General features: G+C 42.5%; 1 protein-coding gene across 1 annotated transcript in view; it reads right to left on the reverse strand.

Moving 5' to 3' along the window:
* The window catches only part of SPTBN1 (spectrin beta, non-erythrocytic 1), a 90,130-nt gene that overhangs the window by 35,464 nt on the left and 33,933 nt on the right, over positions 1-20,733 (reverse strand). Inside the window, 15 exon segments of the mRNA XM_010706345.3 lie at positions 74-484; positions 486-831; positions 1,484-1,621; positions 1,751-2,621; positions 3,257-3,410; positions 4,203-4,505; positions 5,047-5,205; positions 6,731-6,848; positions 7,927-8,114; positions 8,722-8,834; positions 9,855-9,970; positions 10,743-10,823; positions 12,052-12,143; positions 14,605-14,778; positions 18,640-18,791. Of these exon segments, the coding sequence (XP_010704647.1) occupies positions 74-484; positions 486-831; positions 1,484-1,621; positions 1,751-2,621; positions 3,257-3,410; positions 4,203-4,505; positions 5,047-5,205; positions 6,731-6,848; positions 7,927-8,114; positions 8,722-8,834; positions 9,855-9,970; positions 10,743-10,823; positions 12,052-12,143; positions 14,605-14,778; positions 18,640-18,791 (3,416 nt within the window).

A 20,733-nucleotide genomic window follows, 5' to 3' on the forward strand; every position in this document is an offset into this window, starting at 1 on the left:
CGTGTGGAAATGAGTTTGATGAGAATTCTATGATTCTATGATAAATGAAACAAAGTGGATCTCGATCACTTACCTGGTTGTTAAGAAATGCTTCCGCTTGCTTGGTATCTCTGAGAAAGAGCTGGTAGGCATGAGACTGGGAAAGGAGATTTTGCCTGTTCTCCCACATTTTGTGAAGCTCATTCCATCCAGTGTCCAAAGCCTGAAGGCGCTGGCGTAAGAACATGTACTGAGCATCAGTCTGCCCTTGTGTCACCATCTCACCCATGTCCCTCATTTTCTGATAGTCTTCCTCGTAATTGTTGATTTCGTTCTTAATGTTCTCATGTTGAGTGAGCAGCTTCTCAGCCTCTGTCAGTGTGTTTGGCATGTCTTCAGAGGCGATTGCAGTCTGCGTTCTGGATAGCCAAGACTGGAAGTCATCCAGATCTCTCAGGAACTGCTGAAGTTTGCTTGCCTCTCCAAGAGACTCCTCCCGGTTTTTTCAGGGTGGTCTTCATTTCTTCCCATACGTCGTTGATTTCTGCAAGCCGTGAAAGGATAGCTTGTGCCTGGTCAGGGTGCTCTGATTCCAGCTTTTCTGCCTCCTTTTGCAGGTCACTGAGCTTAGCTTCAATGGCTACCAGGTCACGTTCCATGCCCGTCAGCTTCCGCTGCAGAGCCATCACTCCAGCCAGATCGTTACCCAAATCTTGTGTGGATTCAATCACTTTGGTTTTCTCCCTGATCCAGGACTTGGTTTCATTACATTCAAGGTGGTAATTCTGGATACTTAAGGCAGAGATCAGGGCATCCTTCTTCCTGTCTACCAGTTCTCTGAACTGGCTCCATCTGAAATTTATGAGGAGAAAAAGGCAGATAAATCGAGACGTGTGTACACTAAGGGAAAAGAGTATTGGTAACATTACTGAGCGAGCAGTTACTCAAATCAGCTTGTGAAGCTATGAAATAACCTAACTTATTCATGCTACTTTCAGTCCTTTCCATATTATTAATAGTTGTATCAAAAAAACTATTAACAAAGCTATGGCATTTATTAGAATATGCCAAGTATCAGCAACACTGAGTCCTTACAAATGTAATTTTTCCTTAAGTGAAAAATTGCTAGCTACCTCTGATTTTCACACTAAACACACCCTCTCAGTGGACTGTGAAGCCAGAAAATGATTTAATTTAGATAAGATATTACATGGTTTCTTTTTTATCATAATAGCCACTACGCTAAGCTTCCACCTCTCAAGTTGGGGTACTGATACACTCAGGACCTGGTTAAAGTTAATTGCAGAACTTCACCTGTTAATCAAATATTGCAAAGACACAGCTCTCTTTGCTTTTGAAGCTTTATAGTTAAGGGTTTCCTTGAAGATATTTGAGGTAGGAATACCAGAATATATTTAAAAAAGACATATAAGAAATACAAGTGACCCCACTGTATTTTCTTCATCCAGTGTCACATTTTCCTGAGTGTTAGGCCTGCACTTACCTTGTGTTGAGCTTATCTTGCTGTGCTTTTATCTCCTTCTCACTTGGATGGCCACTATGCATTAGCTGTCTTGCAATTTGGTTCACTACTGCAACACGGGAAGCCTGATTGTTCATTTCTGGTTCTAAGCTTTCAAATCTGGAAAAAACAAATAAAAATCACAAAGGCATTAGAGAATTGAAGTCACAGGCAAGTTGACAAAGGTAGCTGGTGCAAACAAAATTTCCATCCAGTATTCCCCAAACTTCCTGGTAAAGCCATTCTCACCTGTGCTGGATCACTTCCAGGTCCTCCAGCTTCTCTGGGATCTGCATATTATTCAGCCACTTCTCCTTCTCGTCAATCCAAAGCTCACAAGCATCTGCCTCACTGAACATCTTATAAAGAGCAAGGGTATCCTGCAAAGCCTGTTTACGCAGCCGAGTCAGCTCAGCAACCTCTTTGTATCTTTCTTCTATCCCAGACAACCTGCCTTGCACATCTGGAGACCCGGCATGCTCCTGTGGTAGAGCCTTTGCCTGTTCATGAAGCGAGTCAATGGTTGGCCGGTAGCTTGCAATCTCTTCAGCAACATCCTTGTGTTTCTTGACCAAGGACTGAGTGGAATATTCATCGTGGCCAACATCATTGCTGGAGACAATTTTGAGGATGTCCAACATCCATGCATCAATGTCATCAGCATCAGCCTGGAACTGGTGAAGGAGAGAGGCTTCCTCCAGACGTTTCTTCCTAATGGCAGATAACTGTTCCAAGTTAGCCCACTGCTCCCGAATATCCTTAATTCTTTCTTTGATTTTCTCAGACCCAAAATGCTCTTCCGCAATCATGTCTTCACCTTCTTTTATCGCCTGCTGAAAGTGGCCACTGCGACCACTCATTTCATCTTCAAATGCCTTATGTTTACTCAAGAGACGGACGACGCTGGTTAGGTCCTTCCCGTAGTCATCAGATGAAAGGATCTGCTCCTTCTCCCTGATCCAACCTTCTTCTTCAGCCATTTCCCAGAAGAATTTCCAGAGGCGCCGGGACTCCTCCAAGCGGGCCCGGCGCTCAGCTGCGAGCTGGCACAGCTCTTGGTAACAGAACTCCATGTGAGCGACGCGGTCCCTAATAACCTGTGGGTCACATGGCTTGTAACCTGTTCAGATAGAGAATGTAGGTTACAACAAGGTCCCATCAGTTTTCACCTCTCCATCTGGGACATACACGTGAGCTCTTAACTCCCGATAGCTCCAACTGCAAAGTTTACAGTAAAGAATCCATAGCTTCCTGAAACAATGGAACTACCCAGACTTCATTTAGAACTTAAAAAGATCTAAAAGACAAAAACTTATAAAGATGAAAAAGGTAAGATATTCATAAACTTATTAGTTAAAAAATAATCACTACTCCAGATCTATATTACAAAAAGTAAACATTATCTACTCTAGCTAATGTCATTAATTTAGTGGAATTGCTTTGAATTAGCATAAATCGGGGAAAATACCACACTCAATTTCATAATTTCTTAATGCTTGTATTAGAAACACAAAATGGAATTAATGCTACAAAGTTACAGCAGCTGCTGGTTAAAAATGTGACACTCAAGGCAAACTGAAATCTCAAGTGAGTTCCCTGCTTGAATCATTGACACAGGGAGAAAAGGAACAAATAATGGTGGTTTTTCTCATTCAAGTGCTGAACTCAATGTGATGTGCCTTGCAGAACTAATAAAGCTCAAGGAGAACCTCACATATAATTACATCTAAGAAGGACATGTTGGCTGCTGGTTACCTTCTCCATCGGTGGCAAACTTCTGAGCAGATGCATTGACCCCTCTCACTCTCTCAGCCTGAATAGCAATGTCAGCTTCCACTAGAGCATGTTTCTGCAACAGGTCTTCAACTCCTAGCAAGTGTTTGCCGTAGTCTTGTGACAGCAGAAGCACCTGACCAAAATGTAAAAGGCAAATAAAATGAGCTGATAGGCCATAAGCTATTTGTTTCTTAATGACTCCTTTGTGCTCTCTATTTTTACAATGATTTAAATCCAAAGTAACACCAGGAACATAAGCAGACTTATTGCAAAATTCTAGGGACATGACTGATGTGAATTTGAACCAACACTTTTCAAACGACTAAAACCATGAAGAACTTGACCGTGCTCTTTCACACAGTTCTAAGTCTGAGATGAAGAAAAGCTGAGTTAGCTCAGCAGGACCAATGTAGTGCACTCTGTCCAGCTGCCACTGAACTGCACACATCTTTCCTACGACAGCTTACAAGTTCTGCAGGCTGAAGGACAAGAACCAAGTTAGAATTCCTGCCTTTCTAAGGTCCCAGCAGAACACACAGGAAAATATTTCATGCTTTTTAAAGTACAGTCATGAAGAGGTGATTAGATTCCCATGTAAGCAGTGCTGAAGATATTTCTATCTAACTCCCTTTCACCAAAATCTGCATTCTCACCCAAGCCTGACCAAAGCCTCTGGTCCTTATCACAGAGGCATAAATATGAAAAGTGGCTTTCTATAGGAGCAAGCCTGTTCCTTTTCCTTACTGTTTTTAATCTCCATTTTTTAAAAAACATCATCATTTATAGGTATAAGGAATTTATTCATTGCTTATGAATTTGCCCACTAAACCAGAAAGGCAAAATGAGTCTTAAAAATTCACTAAAGAAAAGCCATGTACACCTCTCTAGAATATTTATTCCATGTTCTCAGATAGATAACATCTACCTTCATCTCATCCATCCAATCCATAATGTATAGCATTTCCTGGAAAATCTTTTGTAGGCCAAGATTCATTTCCAGCCGTTGTCTTCGTGCCCTGAGTAGCTCCAGGAGGTACTCCCACAGGCGTATAACATTGTCCTTTCTTGCAGTGATGCGTTTGATATCATGATAATTTTCAGTCTCAAGCTCCTTTGCAACTGCAACCACAGCCTGGACTCGCTCTTCATATGCTGCAATGTCTGTTTCAATGGCCTCATGCTTTTTCGTTGCAGCCTCTACTGCTGGAAGGTCAAAGCCAAAGTTATCCTGTAACGACAGAGACAGTTCTTCAGCAGTGGCATACTCAAACTTAAAAGTGATTTCTGATTGTGCAGAAAACACTTGTTATTACCAACTGAGGATCTCAAAATGCTCTGAAAACTCTTCTGATAAAATCAGAGACATAACTTTTGGGGAAAGAATCACAGTGGCCATCAGGACCTTCTTGGTTTTTTTGTGTGTTGTTGTTGTTTTAAATCCATCTCTAGTAAATAATAACAACTGGGTGAATTCCATTGAACTGACCTGAACATTCAGGTAAAAAAAATCTCAACTGTGGGTGCTTATTTCCATGAGCTTCTCCTGACTACAGACTGATAGATTCCAAGAATGGTATGTCAAACACATTAAAGACAGGACAGTAATATATACTCTAAAAATACATTTACACAGACATACAATACATATAAATATACATAGATTCAGTAAAATAAGTGGCACAGGAGAAAAAACATTCTCTTTGCAAGAACTGTGTCCTTTAAGTACTTGGAATCATTTAAGTCACACAGACAATTTCTGAAAGAGGCACCTGAGAAACTAGACGTTGATTTTCACTCAGCCAAGTTTCTCTCATAGCTGCCTTGCGATCAAATCTGCGTGCAAGTTGTTCCAGTTTCTCTTGTCTGATAAGCTCATTTCGCAGTGCCAGTTCTCTTTCATGTTCAGCTTTTTCCAGTCTTTCCCAGGCCTGAAGATGTGGAGAAAAAAAAAAGTAAAAAACAAACAAACATTTGCCTCCTAAATACACATTCATACAATAAATCATGTCTGTTTCACATGAGATCACTACTGAAGTCACTTCATCCAAGTTTCACAGAATTGGCTGATTTGCTTATGTGCCAGTATATCTGGTTTATATTGGCTGGCCTTACACCTTGTCTGCTCATACGGACTTAAACTTTGGTCTCCATTCATTCATTCCTTTTCTGAGCAAGAGATATAAGCCTTATTTATCTCAGATGCATTTTCCTGAGTTCATTTGTTATTTGCCTCCACTGACCCTTAGGTAAAGCACCTGGCTTGATCATGTAAGAGAGCAACTCTTTCAAAATCTTCTGAGTGCTATTCTCAAAGAAGGAATTCTATCTTTTTCCTTTAGGAAATGACAATTAGATATTTGTGTGCAAAATCAGTTTACAGCTGTTGTTATCACATCCTCATTGGGAAGGAAAACAAATACCAAATTTCTTTTGCTGCATCAGAGTCCTTTTTTTCCCCCAAAGCGAGAAGTTACACGCATGGCATTAGTACTATAAAAACAAAATCTTAGAAGCACACTGAAAGCCAGCTAATCACCTTTCAGATCTTCTTACAAACAACAAAAATACCCACAATTAAACATAAACTACCCCAGATTCTTCTAAATCCTAACAGATGTGAAATTGCCTGAAACTCAAAGTATTTTAGGCATTCACAGGCACAGGAGCTTAATGCAAACAGGAGAGTCATGCAGTTTACTGCTCTCTAGGATGCAGATTGAAGCCACAGACACCCAGAACAGCTGCTCTGGGAATGCCAAACATGATCAAACACAAATAAGAAAAGCTCACACTTTTAAGCTGTTTGTCATCCTTGATAGAGTTTGTCAGCTCTGCTGCAGTTCTGTTGGCTGCACCAGCATAAAAAATAGCTACTTAAATCCCAAAAGAGAACCCATAACATGAGTCACAGTACTTCCTTTTCTCTCCCATGCTGTGGACAGAAGGGCTGAGAGGCAGATAAAAGCCAGTTCTGCTCCCTGCTTGGAGCCATGGAAGGCAGAGGCATTTATAACCCTGAATGACACAGGCTGCCTGCTGCTGGGTCTCAAACAACCTTCTTCTTTTCAGGAGCTTTGGTAGAACACACCTCATCAAAACTAAGTGAGGAAGGATGCAATACCTAGATATTGCTGCTACTTTCTGCTGATTAATAGCCAGGATCCCAGAGGAACAAGAGCTACTACATCCGTAACTGACTACTCAGAACTACTGCACATTTTTCTCCATGAGGAAGAGCTTAGAAATACTGAAGCCATCCAGGGACTCAACTCATATCAGTGAGTTGAGACAAGGGAAAAGATCTCTCTACCTGTCCCATCCCTTACAGTCCCTACATGAGGCCTGGAAATAGCAGATATTATCTTCACACGGTCCCAGTATGCAAAGACTGCAGAGACAGACACTGAAAAGAAAAACCAACTGAGTTGCAAAGGATGGGCTGCCTCAGTTTACCTTGTTTATGTCAGAGATGAGTTTGCCCTCCCTTGGCATGTATACTTTCTGATTGTTGGCTCTCATTTTGCTTTGGATGGTAAAAAGCAGCACTTCCAGGTTTCCTTTTTCTGTAAACCTAAACAAAATTTTCCAAAGGAATACTGTTACAATAAAGCTTTCATGGCTACCAAGGTATTATAAAGCACTTCCTTAAAATATTGACATGAATGGAGTACTCAGATAAACACCTGAATCTCATGTGAAAGCTGGAAGCAGTAGAAATAGCCCCCACCCCTGCAATCAGCTGGGTCAAGCAGAAACAAACTCACTCACTCACTCCTTCACAGAAGTCAGCTGTCTGTCTGTTTAGATTTAAACCTCTTTGAGGCATAGAAGGCTGCATATTTTCTTACTCTATTACGTGCGCTATCCTACTTTATCAACCCAAGAAACTGAAGTTTTGTTTAGAGCCCACTGCACTCCATAAACTCTTCCCACTCTTTTCCCTGAGTTGTATGCCTGGGAAACAAACAAACTGCATAGGCACTGGGGAATAGGCTGCAATTTAGAGGATGTCTGGATATTCTGTAATGTTTTTGATTGTAATTATTATCCATTAAAACTTATATTAGAAAAAATAATAAACAGATCTGATAACGTAATGCTAAAATAAACTCTCCAGAAATAAACTGCATGGCTTTGGTTATATCATTATATATATATTATTATATATCATATCATATATCATTATATCATAGCATAGTTATGTTTTACGAAGCCAGACACACTTCCTCTTGATTATGGAAAAACAGTAAGAGCCTTTTAATAGCTGTGTCTTGGTATTATATGCTGCTAGTGAGTACGATGAGTGATATTAGCATACCAATATGGTATACTATTACTGCTTGCATTACAAGCCAGGCACCCCTGTGAAGTGATAGCTTCCAGTACCATGAGATCCTGCAAACAGCACGCTTGTTTTCAATTACTATTATTGCTATTGTTATTACTACATGCATATCAAATAGCTTAAAACAAATAGAATCCAAGTAATAATGCTCAGTGCCCATTAGAAATGTGATATCTAGTAACGCTCAGAAAAATAAATTCTTAGGCCAAGATTAAAATTACTCCTATGCGTTTGTATTTTTTTAAATCAACTACTGATTGAACAAAACAAGACCACTGTTTTTTTAAGCTAAGATTAAGATTACTTGGGTGGTTTCTCTACTGTGCGGTAGGTGTTGAATGCCTGCAGCTGCTGCTGCACACCAACTAGTGAGTTGGCAAATTTGCGGTTGTTGAGGATGATAATGGTTTGCTCAATCCACTCCAGAAGGTCAGAAGCCAGCGATTCATATTTTTCAATCATTTTCTCTGTTTCAATGGCATTGTCAAGCACCTGCAACAAGCAGCACAAAATAAGGTGAGTAACAAGGGCAGCACACTTCAGAGTCATCTAAATCCAGTAAGCTACTTAAAGAATCAGACTGCTCACCCCTGAGCACTACAGGGCCTGTGTTCCCTGGGGTACAAGGGCTTTGCATTTTTTGGTGCTGAATTCCCATGATCCCAAGGGAACAGAGGGGCAGAGCAGAAGGTTACAACAGGATTCACATCCAGTCTGCCAGCTGTAAGGATGGGGGCAGCTTTGCCAAAGGGCAGAGAACAACAGTATGTTTTTTAAATGAGAGACTTTTCTGGGCTTCAGAAGAGACAGGAGACCCAGAGGGTGAGGAGCAGCTAATGGGAAAGGCAAAGCAGCAATGATGCAAAATTAACAAGCAAAAATGAAACACCAGCCAAACGTTTTCTAATGAGAGCAGCTGGAAATTAAGTACTCCTCGTGGTCATATGGGAATATTTAACATTCAAAATGCATTTCAAAAGCAAAACTAAAAACTACCATACAGTGGATTCTCTAAGGTTTAACACTCGAGAGGAAAAAAAAACAAAAATCAGAAAGATTTAAATTGCTTTGCAATAACTTATAACTTCAATTTGCAAACCTTTCCAATGCGTTTTCCTTCAACAGCTAAAGCTTTCATTTTGGAGAAGTAGTGATAATATGTCACCACGTAGGTGATGATTGACTTTTCATCGGGATGATCAACACTGATATCTGCAAAGCAAACAACAGTTGCCTTAGCACAGCGGGAGTGCATGGACTAAAACAACAAAGCTAATAATCCAACAAGAATGGGTTCGAGAGTCAGAGAGATGGGTTCAGTGGCAGTTCAAGTCCTAACATTTACATCCTGATCAGAAACATATTTAGCAGCTTTGGACTGGTTCTGGATTACCCAATGTTGTACACTCTGTCATTAAGAAGTATTCCTTTATCCACCTCAGTGCAGACCACAGCTAAAGCTGGGGCTGGAGATCTTTGGGCCTTAGCATCTGGTTCACGATTTTGACAGACTGCACGGCTGAACAACCTCCCTAATGTCCATGTGAGTCAGCAGACCTACTGCTAATTGACATCTTCAATGCTCTATCAGTATGTGAAGAAATGCAAAACGAATGGCATGTCTGTCCAGGCAGATCTTCAGAGATGCACAGATGGAAAACAAATCGTTTTTTTCTGCAGCAATTACGAAGCACAGGAAAACAAGCAAGAAGAAACTTGCCCAGACACACAGCCCCTATTTATTTGCCCTGTGACAGAAAAATTTTGTCCTGGAGTTGTGAGCATTCCTTCCAACACACGTGAGTGCACAGCCTCACAAATGCTTGGGATAAATCTCACCAAGAGTCTGAAAGAAATGGCTCACTACTGGGTGAAATCCACATTAGTCATCTTCTGGTTCAGGATGAGAAACAAAAACACTTTTTTCAGAGCACACAGAAGGACGCCCCTAATTGGAATGATTTTATGTACACATGGCCAGTCCAGTGATCTTGTCAGATGGGGAAATATAAATTCTGAATTTAGGGCTGTTTTGCTTCTACTGCTCAGTCCTCTGCAGGAGACATCTTGCACTCTCTCCTTCCCTCTCTGGCTGTATCACTGAGTGAGTCAGCAGCATCCTGCTAGCTGCTCTTCAAGGCAAAAAGCTATCACAAAACAGCATCCTCTGACAAGGCGGGAGAATAGAACCCACAAAGAGCTGCAAAGTGTTAAAACTGCAGGAATTCTTACCCTCAGGGTCCAGGAGCTTAGTAAGACCAAGGTGTTGCTCAGCAAGGTTAAAAGCGTTCTGCAGATTGTAGTGTGCATTTGATTTCTTCAACTTGTCAAAATCAATCAGATCAGGCCTAGACAGGATGAAAAATTCTTTAGATTTGCCAAAGCACAGCATATCCACCCTCAATAAACAAATGACATAGAATGTGCCATCCCTAGAAAACCTGGCCTCTCATGCTGCCAAGGTTTCACTTGCCCAGTACTCCTATGCATTTCAGTGTGAGAATTAAAAGAATGAAGTAACACCTAGCAGTTAGCAGGGCAGCAGAACCTAGCCCATGACAAAAAATAACAGTTTACCAGGGACAAAGCTTACCAGGGACAAAGGCAAGTGAACAGCTATGGGAAGTCAGTCTCTCCTCCCAACAAGGTGAGCATGTAAGCCATCCCACTAACATCACCCGAGCTCACCAATGAGTGGCACTGAAGCTGTGTCCAACTTTAGCACCAGATTCTATAATCCTTGCTGTGATTTTTTTCCCTTTCAGGCTGCCACTGCATTCCACTCTCCTGGCCTGTGAATTCAGAACTCATAACTGGCTATGCAGTTTAGGTATAAAGACTTCTCCTCCAGTGTAGTCAGTCACAGAACCAAACAACAGTGTGTATAATTTATTCTCTTGAAACGAAACTCGTGGTATGAGAAGCTGTTGCCCAGATGAGCTCACAGCAAACACAAGAGTGAAAAAGTGAAAGGCAAGTTGCTGTAAAACTCTCAAGTAATTCTTCAACTTCCTTCTGTCCACAGATTTTAAAATCAAGCTGCATGGTAACTTCAAAACACCATGCACTTTTCAGCAGTCCAAGCTTTCCAAACCCACCAGGACATCTCCCCACACGTACCTGTGCTTGTGTATCAGTGCATTGAAAGCCATTCCGTCCCTCCAGCTTGTTGTGAAGTTGTGAATGTTGACATTGGGGTAACTGCCAGAACAAAGAGAACACAATGAATACAGCACCTCTGCTGCAGCTCTGTACAATCTGTTGCTAAGGGCTGGTTGCAGGAGTGACGTATTTGTTGTAAAGCTAATGGTAAGACATTCCTTCCCTCCATGGACAATCTATCATCACAACTGTTTTCTAATTAGACACTAGAAGTAAGAGCATCTTATTTACTGCTGTAAACCCAGAGGAATTTATATGCATGTGGCTGAATCGTAGATTCAGAGAACATGAAACAGAAGCCAGCTTACCACTGGTTTATTTTCTTTGCAGCTCTCAAAATGAATTCTGTGTCATGAATTTTGGTTTCCCAGCTTCTAGTTCACAGTCAAAGATTCGACCAGGACAAGAGACCAACCTCTACCTTTGCTGATATCCACCATGATAGGTGGATGTCACTACATTTGATTAAGTGTGAACAGAAAAAGCATTATGCCTGGAGGGCAAAAATATTTTTGGAAAGCCAGAATACATGTTTCAGTACACTTGAGACTTAAAATGCACATCTATATCTTATGCCATTAAACAAGAAGTAATTTTATTTTTGAGCATTAAAAAGTAAAAAAAAACAAAAACAAAACAAAAAAAAACCTTAAGAGGCAACAGAGTTGAGAGCAGCTTCTTATGCTCAGAAAAACCTAATCAATCACTATACACAGATACAGACTGAACACAGCAAATTATCAGCTTGCCTGCAGCCTGCTCATGCTGTAATCAAAAGGGAAAGTTTGACTAATTCCATGGAACAGTTCTGTTCCTTCTCGATATTTCGCAGACTACATGTGAAAAGCAGGAAACCCAGTACACATCAAATTCACTTTCACTCTGATTGTAAAAATCCAGATATAAGCAAATGGCATATCATTCTTTACAAGGGACTCAACTACTGCATCATCTAAGGGCACTATAGACTGGGGAACAGCTGATGCCTCCACACCATTATATGTGCAAAAAAGGAAATGATGGCAGCAAAAACCTTAACACCATTATTTCTTCAAAGTAGGAGGGTCAGCATTTACTATATACTTATTTGTGTTTATCACACAGAATTAACATAATATATCAGAATTTTCTGACTTGTAAACATCAGTGCACTTTTCTAGTTCAAATCCACTTAAAGAGATGTATGTATTTGCCCATTTAAAATGATTTCAATGAAAACTCAAAATGTCGTAGGAGCTTTAGAGATAATCACTTAATCCACACTCACCCAGCTGTCTTCATCTGGCACCACAAAAGCAGTGCATCCTTAGCAGATTTCTTCTCCTTATTGTCCTCAGTTTCAACACTGATATCTTGGATCTGAAATTAACAAAGAAGTTTTAAAGCTTTTCTTTGAGAAAACACATTTTTCTCTGTCTTAAAAATGATGAAGGACATTGTATCATAACTTAAGTAGCAAAGGAAATCTATGACGACCCAAAGAGCACGTTAGAAGAATGTGCAGGCTCTTCCTTGTTTAAGAATATTCAGTGAAAGCTTCATATGCCCTTATTTTACTGGAACATTACTGTTTTTTTTTAATCTATAGTTTGAACATCAGCAGAAAATATTTCCAATTGCCAACGCAAACCCTGTTCTACGTGGCACCATAGTTTTACCCTGCAAACTGGAATACTGTGATTGAGGGCTACAAGCTGTTTAGAAGGGATAAGTAGGGCAGGAGGGGTAGGGGAGTTGCATTCTATATTAAGAAGCAGATACACTGAAAAAAGCTGTCTCCAAAAAACAGCCATGATCAGGTTGAGAGCTGTGGGTAAAAATTAGGGACCAGACCAGTAAAGGACACCTGGTGGTTGGGGAATAATACAGGCAACCTTACCAAGGGAAGCCTGTTGGCAAATGCTTCTTGCTTCAGCTATAAGAAGCATCACACTCACAGGCTCTCATCCTGATGAGGGATTTCAACCACCCAGATGTCTGCTGGAAAAGCAACACCGTGAGCTGCAAGCTATCCAGGAGACTCCTGGAGTCTGCTGAAGATAAATTCCCGGTGCAGGTGGTGAAGAGGTGTTCTAGACCTTGTTCTTATGAACAAAGACTGACAGGTTGGGGATACAAAAGCTGGGGCAGCCTTGGATGCAGAAATCATGAGATAGTGGAGTTCAGGATCTTGTGTGAGAGAAACAGGACAATAAGGATTGCAAGCCTGGACCTCAGGGGAAGTCTACTTTGATTCCTTCAAGGACCTGTCTGGATGTATCCCATGGGTTGGAGTATTGGAAGGTAGGAGGGCCCAAGAGAGTTGGTTGATATTTAATTACCAGCTCCTCCAAGCTCAAGATCATTGCATCCCTAAGAGAAAGAAATCAGGCAAAGGTGTCAAGAGATCTGCATGGATGAGCAAGGAGATCATGGAAAAACTCAAATGCAAGGATGTTTACACAGTGTGGAAAAAGAATCTGGACACTTGGAAGGAATACAGGAATAGCGTCCACCCGAAGCAGCGTAGCAACTAGATATCTCAGATGGTAGGCTGTGTCTCAATTACTTTAAAAGAGGGAAAAACATTTATAAGGCCAAATATATCTGATATTATGGATGTGATTCACTGTTTTTTTTTTTTAAATGTATCATAGCTCCTGTGAAGCCCTATTGCTCTTGCTGAAAGTTAGACATCTTAATATTTAGAAAAACAACTGAGAAACCTTAAAATAAAGAGCTTATATTTGTTTATTATAGGTTTCTGCAAAAGGATTTTCCAGCCTTTCCTGACAGGAGGCAAAGAGAAATATGCAACTATCAGGAAAGCAAGAAATTACAGTCCTCAGCTGCGAGGCTAAACGATTCTTGCAGGCACCTTTCATACGCTCCAGTGCAAAGTCAGAAGAGTTAATGACAATCACCACAAGATATGAACAGATGAGAGTAGCATTTCCTCCTAAATAATATATATGTGTGTATATCCTGGGTTGCATCAAGAGAAATGTGACCAGCAGGTTGAGAGAGGTGATTCTGCCCCTCTGCTCTGCTCTCCTGAGACCCAACCTGGAGTACTGCGTCCAATTCTGGAGCCCCCAACACAAGAAGGACATGGAGCTGTTGGACCAGATCCAGAGGAGGGCCACGAAGATGATCAGAGGGCTGGAGCACCTCCCTGGGGCTCTCCAGCCTGGAAAAGGGAAAGCTCCGAGAAGACCTTACAGCAGCCTGCCAGTATCTGAAGGGGGTCTACAGAAAAGCTGGGAGGGACTTTCTATAAGGGCATGTATTGACAGGATGTGGGGAAATGGTTTTACACTGGAATGGGGCAGATTCAGACTAGATATTAGGAAGAAATTCTTTACTGTGATGGTGGTGAGACACTGAAGAGGCTGCCCAGTGAGGCTGTGAATGTCCCCTTCCTGGATGCATTCAAGGCCAGGCTGGATGGGGCTGTGGTCTAGAGAGAGGTTTCCCTGTCTGTAGCAGGGGGTTGGAACTAAATGATCTTAAAAGTCTCTTCCAACCCAAACCATTCTATGATTCTATATACCTGTGACAAGAGCTTCATAGTTGTTAGTGGTTAAAAAATAAAAATGTATAACCCTCTGCACAGGAAACATATGCCCTAACTCCCACTGATTGCCACAGGAGACCATGAAGTTACACTCTCTCCCCTCAGCTCTGGAACATGCCACATCAGATGCCAGGCACCTTTATCTCCTATCAGGTTGAAGAGTTTAGGAATGCTCCAATCGTAAAAAGCAAGATAAAACTGATTACAAACAAGTATGGAAAACTCAACCGTGTATAGGTATGCATGCAATGTATGCATCCTCACCTGGAATCTCAGGATAATAGTCCAAATAAGGCCAAGTGTCAGTCTGTGATTCCCATCCACAATATCATGAGATCCCATGTTTTCCAGGTGCACTCGCTGCTCTTTCAGGAACTGCAGGGCTTTATCAACATTCTCCAAGCAATGGATGCGCATCCTTCCCTTAGTTGGTTTGGGCTAGAAGGTACAAAGGAGAAGAAAAGCATTTATTACTGTTAATTAAAAAAAAAAAAAAAAAAGTATGGTAACTCTTCAGTCCAATAAGCTGAGTCATCCACAAAGCCCGCTACCAGCCACCAACACTGCGTGCACTTGTCTTGCATATTTGACCACCTATGTACAACTCAAGGATAATGGCAGCACATGTCAAATCTGCTAACCTGGGACTGCTAACATCCCAGACTTCTGCCACATACACCGGGCAACCAATTTCATTTGCTTTCTGAAATGTTTTACATGCTTACTTCCTTCATGTTTTCCACCTAGGCACTTCAGCAACTCACTCATTACCTGGAAGATTTTTTTGTTTGTTTTTTTAAGTTCACAACACATTTATTACATTTTCCTAAGTTGCTCTTTTCTCCATTATAAGCTCTTCCGTACTAAAAAAGACAGCTCTACAAAGATATGCAACTAACTGACAACTGACAGGTAACAAACGCTCCAGAGAGGATCTGTAAATACAGATGCACAATCTCTGAAAAGTCAACTCCAGTTTGGACGGTTGCTAGTCAATAAAACACCCTCAGAAAGAAAAATGATTTTTTTTTGGCCAGCTCAAGTAGATAAGCAGTTATGAAACTAACATACAAAGTTTATTCCAAATGATTCCTTTCGGGAGGAACTGCCACACCAAAGTAACATCATTTTATGAAGGCCCAGTGCAAATGAAAAAAGCCACGAGTTGTGCTAGCAGTGTGCAAAAATCAGCTGTAAAACTGAAGAAAATTAAGGTAACTCTGTTCTGCAGAGAGGGGTTACAGATGAATAGCTTGTTCCATGTTCACTGAGAAGTTACCAGAGATAAGAAGACAAATTACTAACTGACACAATTTCTTTGTTTTCTGCAATGTAGTTAACTGGCTGTGGAAACAGGTCAGGCAAAATCCTCTTCTCAGACTGCATTCAAGGGGAAGAGTTTCAGCCAGAGCCAAATTACGTCCCCTAGAAACAGCAGTCTAAGTAGCAGCACATCACAAGAGTGATCTGCTTGCTAGCAAGGCACTGCTCTGGACAAGTAAACACCAGAGCAACCATCAACTTTCAGCTGGCACTGATCTCTTCCAGAGGCTGGAGAACAGAGTAGAGAAAGTCAGATCTCAGCTCAAGAAAGGGAGCAGTTCCATGAACCCAATACTACTTTTGGGTGCAACAGTCCCTCAAAGGAGGCTCTCAATGGAGATGATGCTGGATCCATCCATCTGCTGGTATCACCAAATCAGGTTTAATTGACTCTTGCAGGGTGCCCTGGGAAGAGGGAGCTGAGGGAGCAGCAGGAGCACCAGGCATGGGGAAGTGTGGCTGTACTCAGCAGCAGCTTGGCCCTCACTGTATTTGCTGCCATACTGGAGTGCCCCACATCAGCCACTGTAACTCATGGTCACTTCTAATTATATGAAATTTAACAGGAGCAAGTGCCAGATCGTATACCTGGGACAAGGCAAACCTGGCTATACACACAGACTGGGGGACAAGGGGTTGGGGAGAAGCCCCATGGAAAGGAATCTGGGGGTTCTGGCTGGCAGCAAGTTGATGCTGAGCCAGCAGTGTGCCCTGGAGTCAGAAGGGCCAACCACACCCTGGGGACACCAGGCCCTGTGCTGCACAGCCTCACTGCCAGCACTGCCTGTCCTCTGGGGCTGCAGTACAAAAACAGACATAAAGCCATCAGAGAGCATCCGGAGGAGGGCTACAGAGCAGGGAAAGGGTCCAGAGGGGAAGTCATATGAGGAGCACTGAGGGCCCTGTGTTTGCTCAGCACAGAGCAGAGGAGCTGAGGGGAGGCCTGATGGGGGCTGCAGCTCTCACAGGGAGCACAGGGCAGCACTGAGCTCTGCTCTCTGTGACAGCACCAGGGCCTGAGAGAATAGCATGGAGCTGCGTCAGGGGAGGGCAGGTGGGGGTGAGGGAAAGGTTGTGTCCCAGCTCTGGCATAGCAGCTCTGCTCCATGGGCACCAGCCCCAGAATCCTGGATTCAAATATGTGCATAAAATTCCTGTTCTAGTGCATCAGTAAACACATCATATTAAAATAATGATCTAGACTAGTTACTGGGTTTGTTTATTGCTTCCTTAAAATTTGATATTTCTTGTCTTGATTTGGAGTTTTCTGCGTAAGATACTGCCTTTGCATTTCTGCTTGGGTGGCATGGCAAGGTCAGAACTTTACCAGTGACAGCCACAACAAATTCCAACAGGCTGGAGAACATCAGCAGGTGTATGCTATGTGCCAATCCTACTGGAATTTTTGTGCTGTGTGTAATGGTCTCAAAGTTTAGAGCATTGCATTATCTGTATTCTTGTTTGCAGAGAAAGGTGTGGTGGAATGCACTGTTCAAACAGAGACTGCTGTCCTCCATCCTGAGATAACAAAGCTACAACGAATAGGAATTTGTGGTAGTGCAGACAGCTGCCGATGCAATACGCTGAGGATGATGTGAGCTCAGATCCAGCAGTCTCACTGGGTGACTCCTGCACACTCCCCACCCAAACAGCTTGCATAAGCCCTGTTTGCATTTTTGAAACCTGGAGTAAAAAATGTATGAATCATGCAGCACGAGTCACACGGCTGGTCTGAGCTTCACTGCTGCTAACAGACACTGAAAGTCAAATCTTGGCAGGTAGATACGGAGATCTAAACAGAGGTGCCAGAATGCTGCCAGTCCTCAAATAATGGGAGCATGTTGTACAAATAAAACCTAATCCTGGTGCTCCCTGCAGCGAGCAGGACAAACCTAACATCTCACCGAAGTAAATTATTTGACACAGAGAAAAACGTATCTCCAGCAAAATATAGCAGAGAGCACTGAGATTGTTTACCACAACCCACACAATGCTGGGACAGGATACTGTCCTGCATGCCAGAGATTCCTTCTAACCTCACAGATGCATTTGGAAATCTCCCTTTTTTGCTTCACTATACAGATGCTACATTGTAGGCCATATGTTCAATTCATTACCCAGGGTTTTAGCTCATGGAGCTTTCATTAATAGGACTGCTCCATGACAAGCGATTACACAGCTGCAACCTCATATAGCCTTAGGTCTTAGCTAAAGACCCGTATTTCTTTGAAAAGATTGCTTTAAATTAGATAGTTAAGAGCATAGCCATCATTTTAAGGAACTGAATGAAAAAGTGATATTCTTCAGCCATTTCATCACACCCAGTTTTCCTGTCATGCAGCAGCTTTTTTCACTAGAGAGCTTTACTGACCACCAGAACCTAATATCAAAGGGATTTTCTTTCTTTTCCAAGGAATTTATTTATTAAATATGTTTTAGGTATTTCTCTGACAACAATAACAAAAAAACAATCCAAGCCTTATCTATTGTAATAAACTCAAGTACACCCAAGAGCATTACTTAGTAATGGGATGTGATGGATGATGGCACAGTGAAAGCACTGTAATGCTCCCCAGCGTGTAGCTGGCCTTCTCCAACCTGCTGTCCTTCACTCCCCTGCAGCACACTCTAGGGAGGGGAGAAGGGAAAACCCAGGCCTTGGGCTGGCATTTCACGAGGAGTATTTATTGATCTGCCTCTGTAAGACTCAGGAGCAGGCAGCATGCTGCACAAGTGCTCAGTCTCTCACCTGTAAGAAGCATTCAAATAAGACTTCCTTTGGTTTTTACCTAAACCAGTAGGAAGATATTTTAATGGTGTCTGGATCCAGCTGTTCCTGAAATAATAAACCTTTTTTACCTCATTTAATACATAAGACACTTGCAGTGTTGAACCTTCAATATTCAGTTGGGTCAAGCATTCACTAAAACAAATGAACAAGAAAACCACAATAAATATTAATAAGCAAACACTTACAAGTCTCTCTCCTGAAAGAACTTCCAGGAGTTTGATGAGCATCCTTCCATCACGAAGGTCGGTGTACAAATCTGTAATTCTGCATGACACACGTGCCAAGTGGGAATTAACCCACTTGGTGAAAGTCTTCTTCTGAACTGCCTCACGTTCATCTGTTAAGAAAACAACACAGTGTTACTCAAAATAAATCACAGTTCACGTACCTAAATGGGAATGTGATGCTCAGACACATCCTGTCTATTAAGTGAAAGAAGCTGGCTTCGTCTCTTTCCCAAGTCATTGCAGAAAATGTGACTTCTCATCAGAAATCCACCTTTTTCCCTGTTTTATCGCGTTCCCTTTCATCACTGGGGATTTTACTGAGTTACTATCTATGGAATAAACCTGGAGTATAGATTGCAGACTTGCATGCTGCTCATGTAAGCAGCTTTCTCAAGGTGTGAAGAGGTCAGCCATAGAGCTGTGATGTAAAAGCCACTTTGGACTGATCAAAGTGCCCAGTAGTTAGCTCAAGAATTACCATCCATCACAGGAAGAACAGGGCAACTTCTGCTCTCAAATACATATCAAATCCACAACAGATCCCTTGAAACAGCAGAGGTCTCTTTGGATTAGTACAGGTATAAAAGAGCAGAGAACAAACTTCTCATTTATTTCCCCTTTCCCCCATTACAGTATTTGATTGCAGATTCAGCATTTGTAACTGTATTTACACAACATCACGATGAACTTTTCCATAACTGCATGTTTGAGGTAGACTTGCATTTATTTTAACCATGGAAAAATGGCCTCTTTCCACATTCTCTTCCCAGAGTCTTTCACAATTACTCATACATGAAAACACTGCATATGAGAGCTGTCTTAGTGTACAGGTTCACTACAGTACACATTAATTCAGAAACTCCTGAACAGCTATCTGCCAAGCTGAGAACTCTCAGACAGAAAATTTTAGACATCTTTGTGGTTAAATTCTTTTGCCAAGGGCTTTGGATGAAGCCTTTCCTTGTTAGCAGAAAGTCATTTCATTGAGCTGGGAACTACTACAGACCAAATTTATCAAAACACAGGTGCTCAAACTTGAAATCCTAAGTCCATAATTAGACCTACAAATGAAAGCAGTTGGCATTTCCAAGCAGCTGAGCATCTAAACCTCCTACAAGTCTCTTTAATGCTGTTGATGCATTCAGAAACAGGACATACAGACTTACAAATCTTAAACGAAAATGTAACATGTCCAACCTGACAACTTTGAGTGTGCTGCTCCAAATACAGAAAATGCCAATGACAGTGCAGAGGAATGCAAAGTTTATGTCAGACTGCACAGAGTTCCAGTGGATGCCCTCTTGCATAAGACAGCACATGCCCACTCGCTGCAATGCACTTCTACAGAGCGGGGGGGTATGATCATAGAATCATAAAGGTGGGAAAAGATCATCATGTCCAGCCACCAACCCGCCCCTACCACATCCACTGCCCACGTCCCTCAGTGCCACATCCCCACGGCTCTGGGACACCTCCAGGTGACCCCACCACTCCCTGGGCAGCTGTGGCAGTGCAGAATCACTTCTGGAGAAGGAATTGTGGCTAACAGCCAACCCGAACCTCCCCTGGCACAACGTGAGGCCATCCCCTCTCGTCCTACGGCCGTTCCCTGGGAGCAGAGGCCGACCCCGCCTCACACAGCCTCCTTTCAGGTCATTGCAGAGAGCAGTGATGTCTCCCCTGAGCCTCCTCTTCTCCAGACCCAACAGCCCCGGTTCCCTCAGCCGCTCCCCATCACATTTGTGCCCCAGACCCCTCACAGCCCCGCTGCCCTTCTCTGGACACGCTGCAGGCCCTCGGTGTCTTTTTTGCAGTGAGGGCACAGCACTGAGCGCAGCACTCGAGGTGCGGCCTCACCAGTGCCGGTGTGAATGGACGCTCACCTCCTGCTGCTGACACAAGCCGGGGTGCTGTTGGCCTTCTCGGCCACCTGGGCACAAAGCTAACAGCCCTACAGCCTTTACCTCTGTGCAGCTTGCGAGCCACTGCCCCACGGCTGCAGCACTGATGTGGCCAAAGCGCAGGGCTTGACCCCACCTTGTGCCTTACCAA

Source organism: Meleagris gallopavo, chromosome 2 (assembly GCF_000146605.3).
Source record: "Meleagris gallopavo isolate NT-WF06-2002-E0010 breed Aviagen turkey brand Nicholas breeding stock chromosome 2, Turkey_5.1, whole genome shotgun sequence".
NCBI lineage: Eukaryota > Metazoa > Chordata > Aves > Galliformes > Phasianidae > Meleagris > Meleagris gallopavo.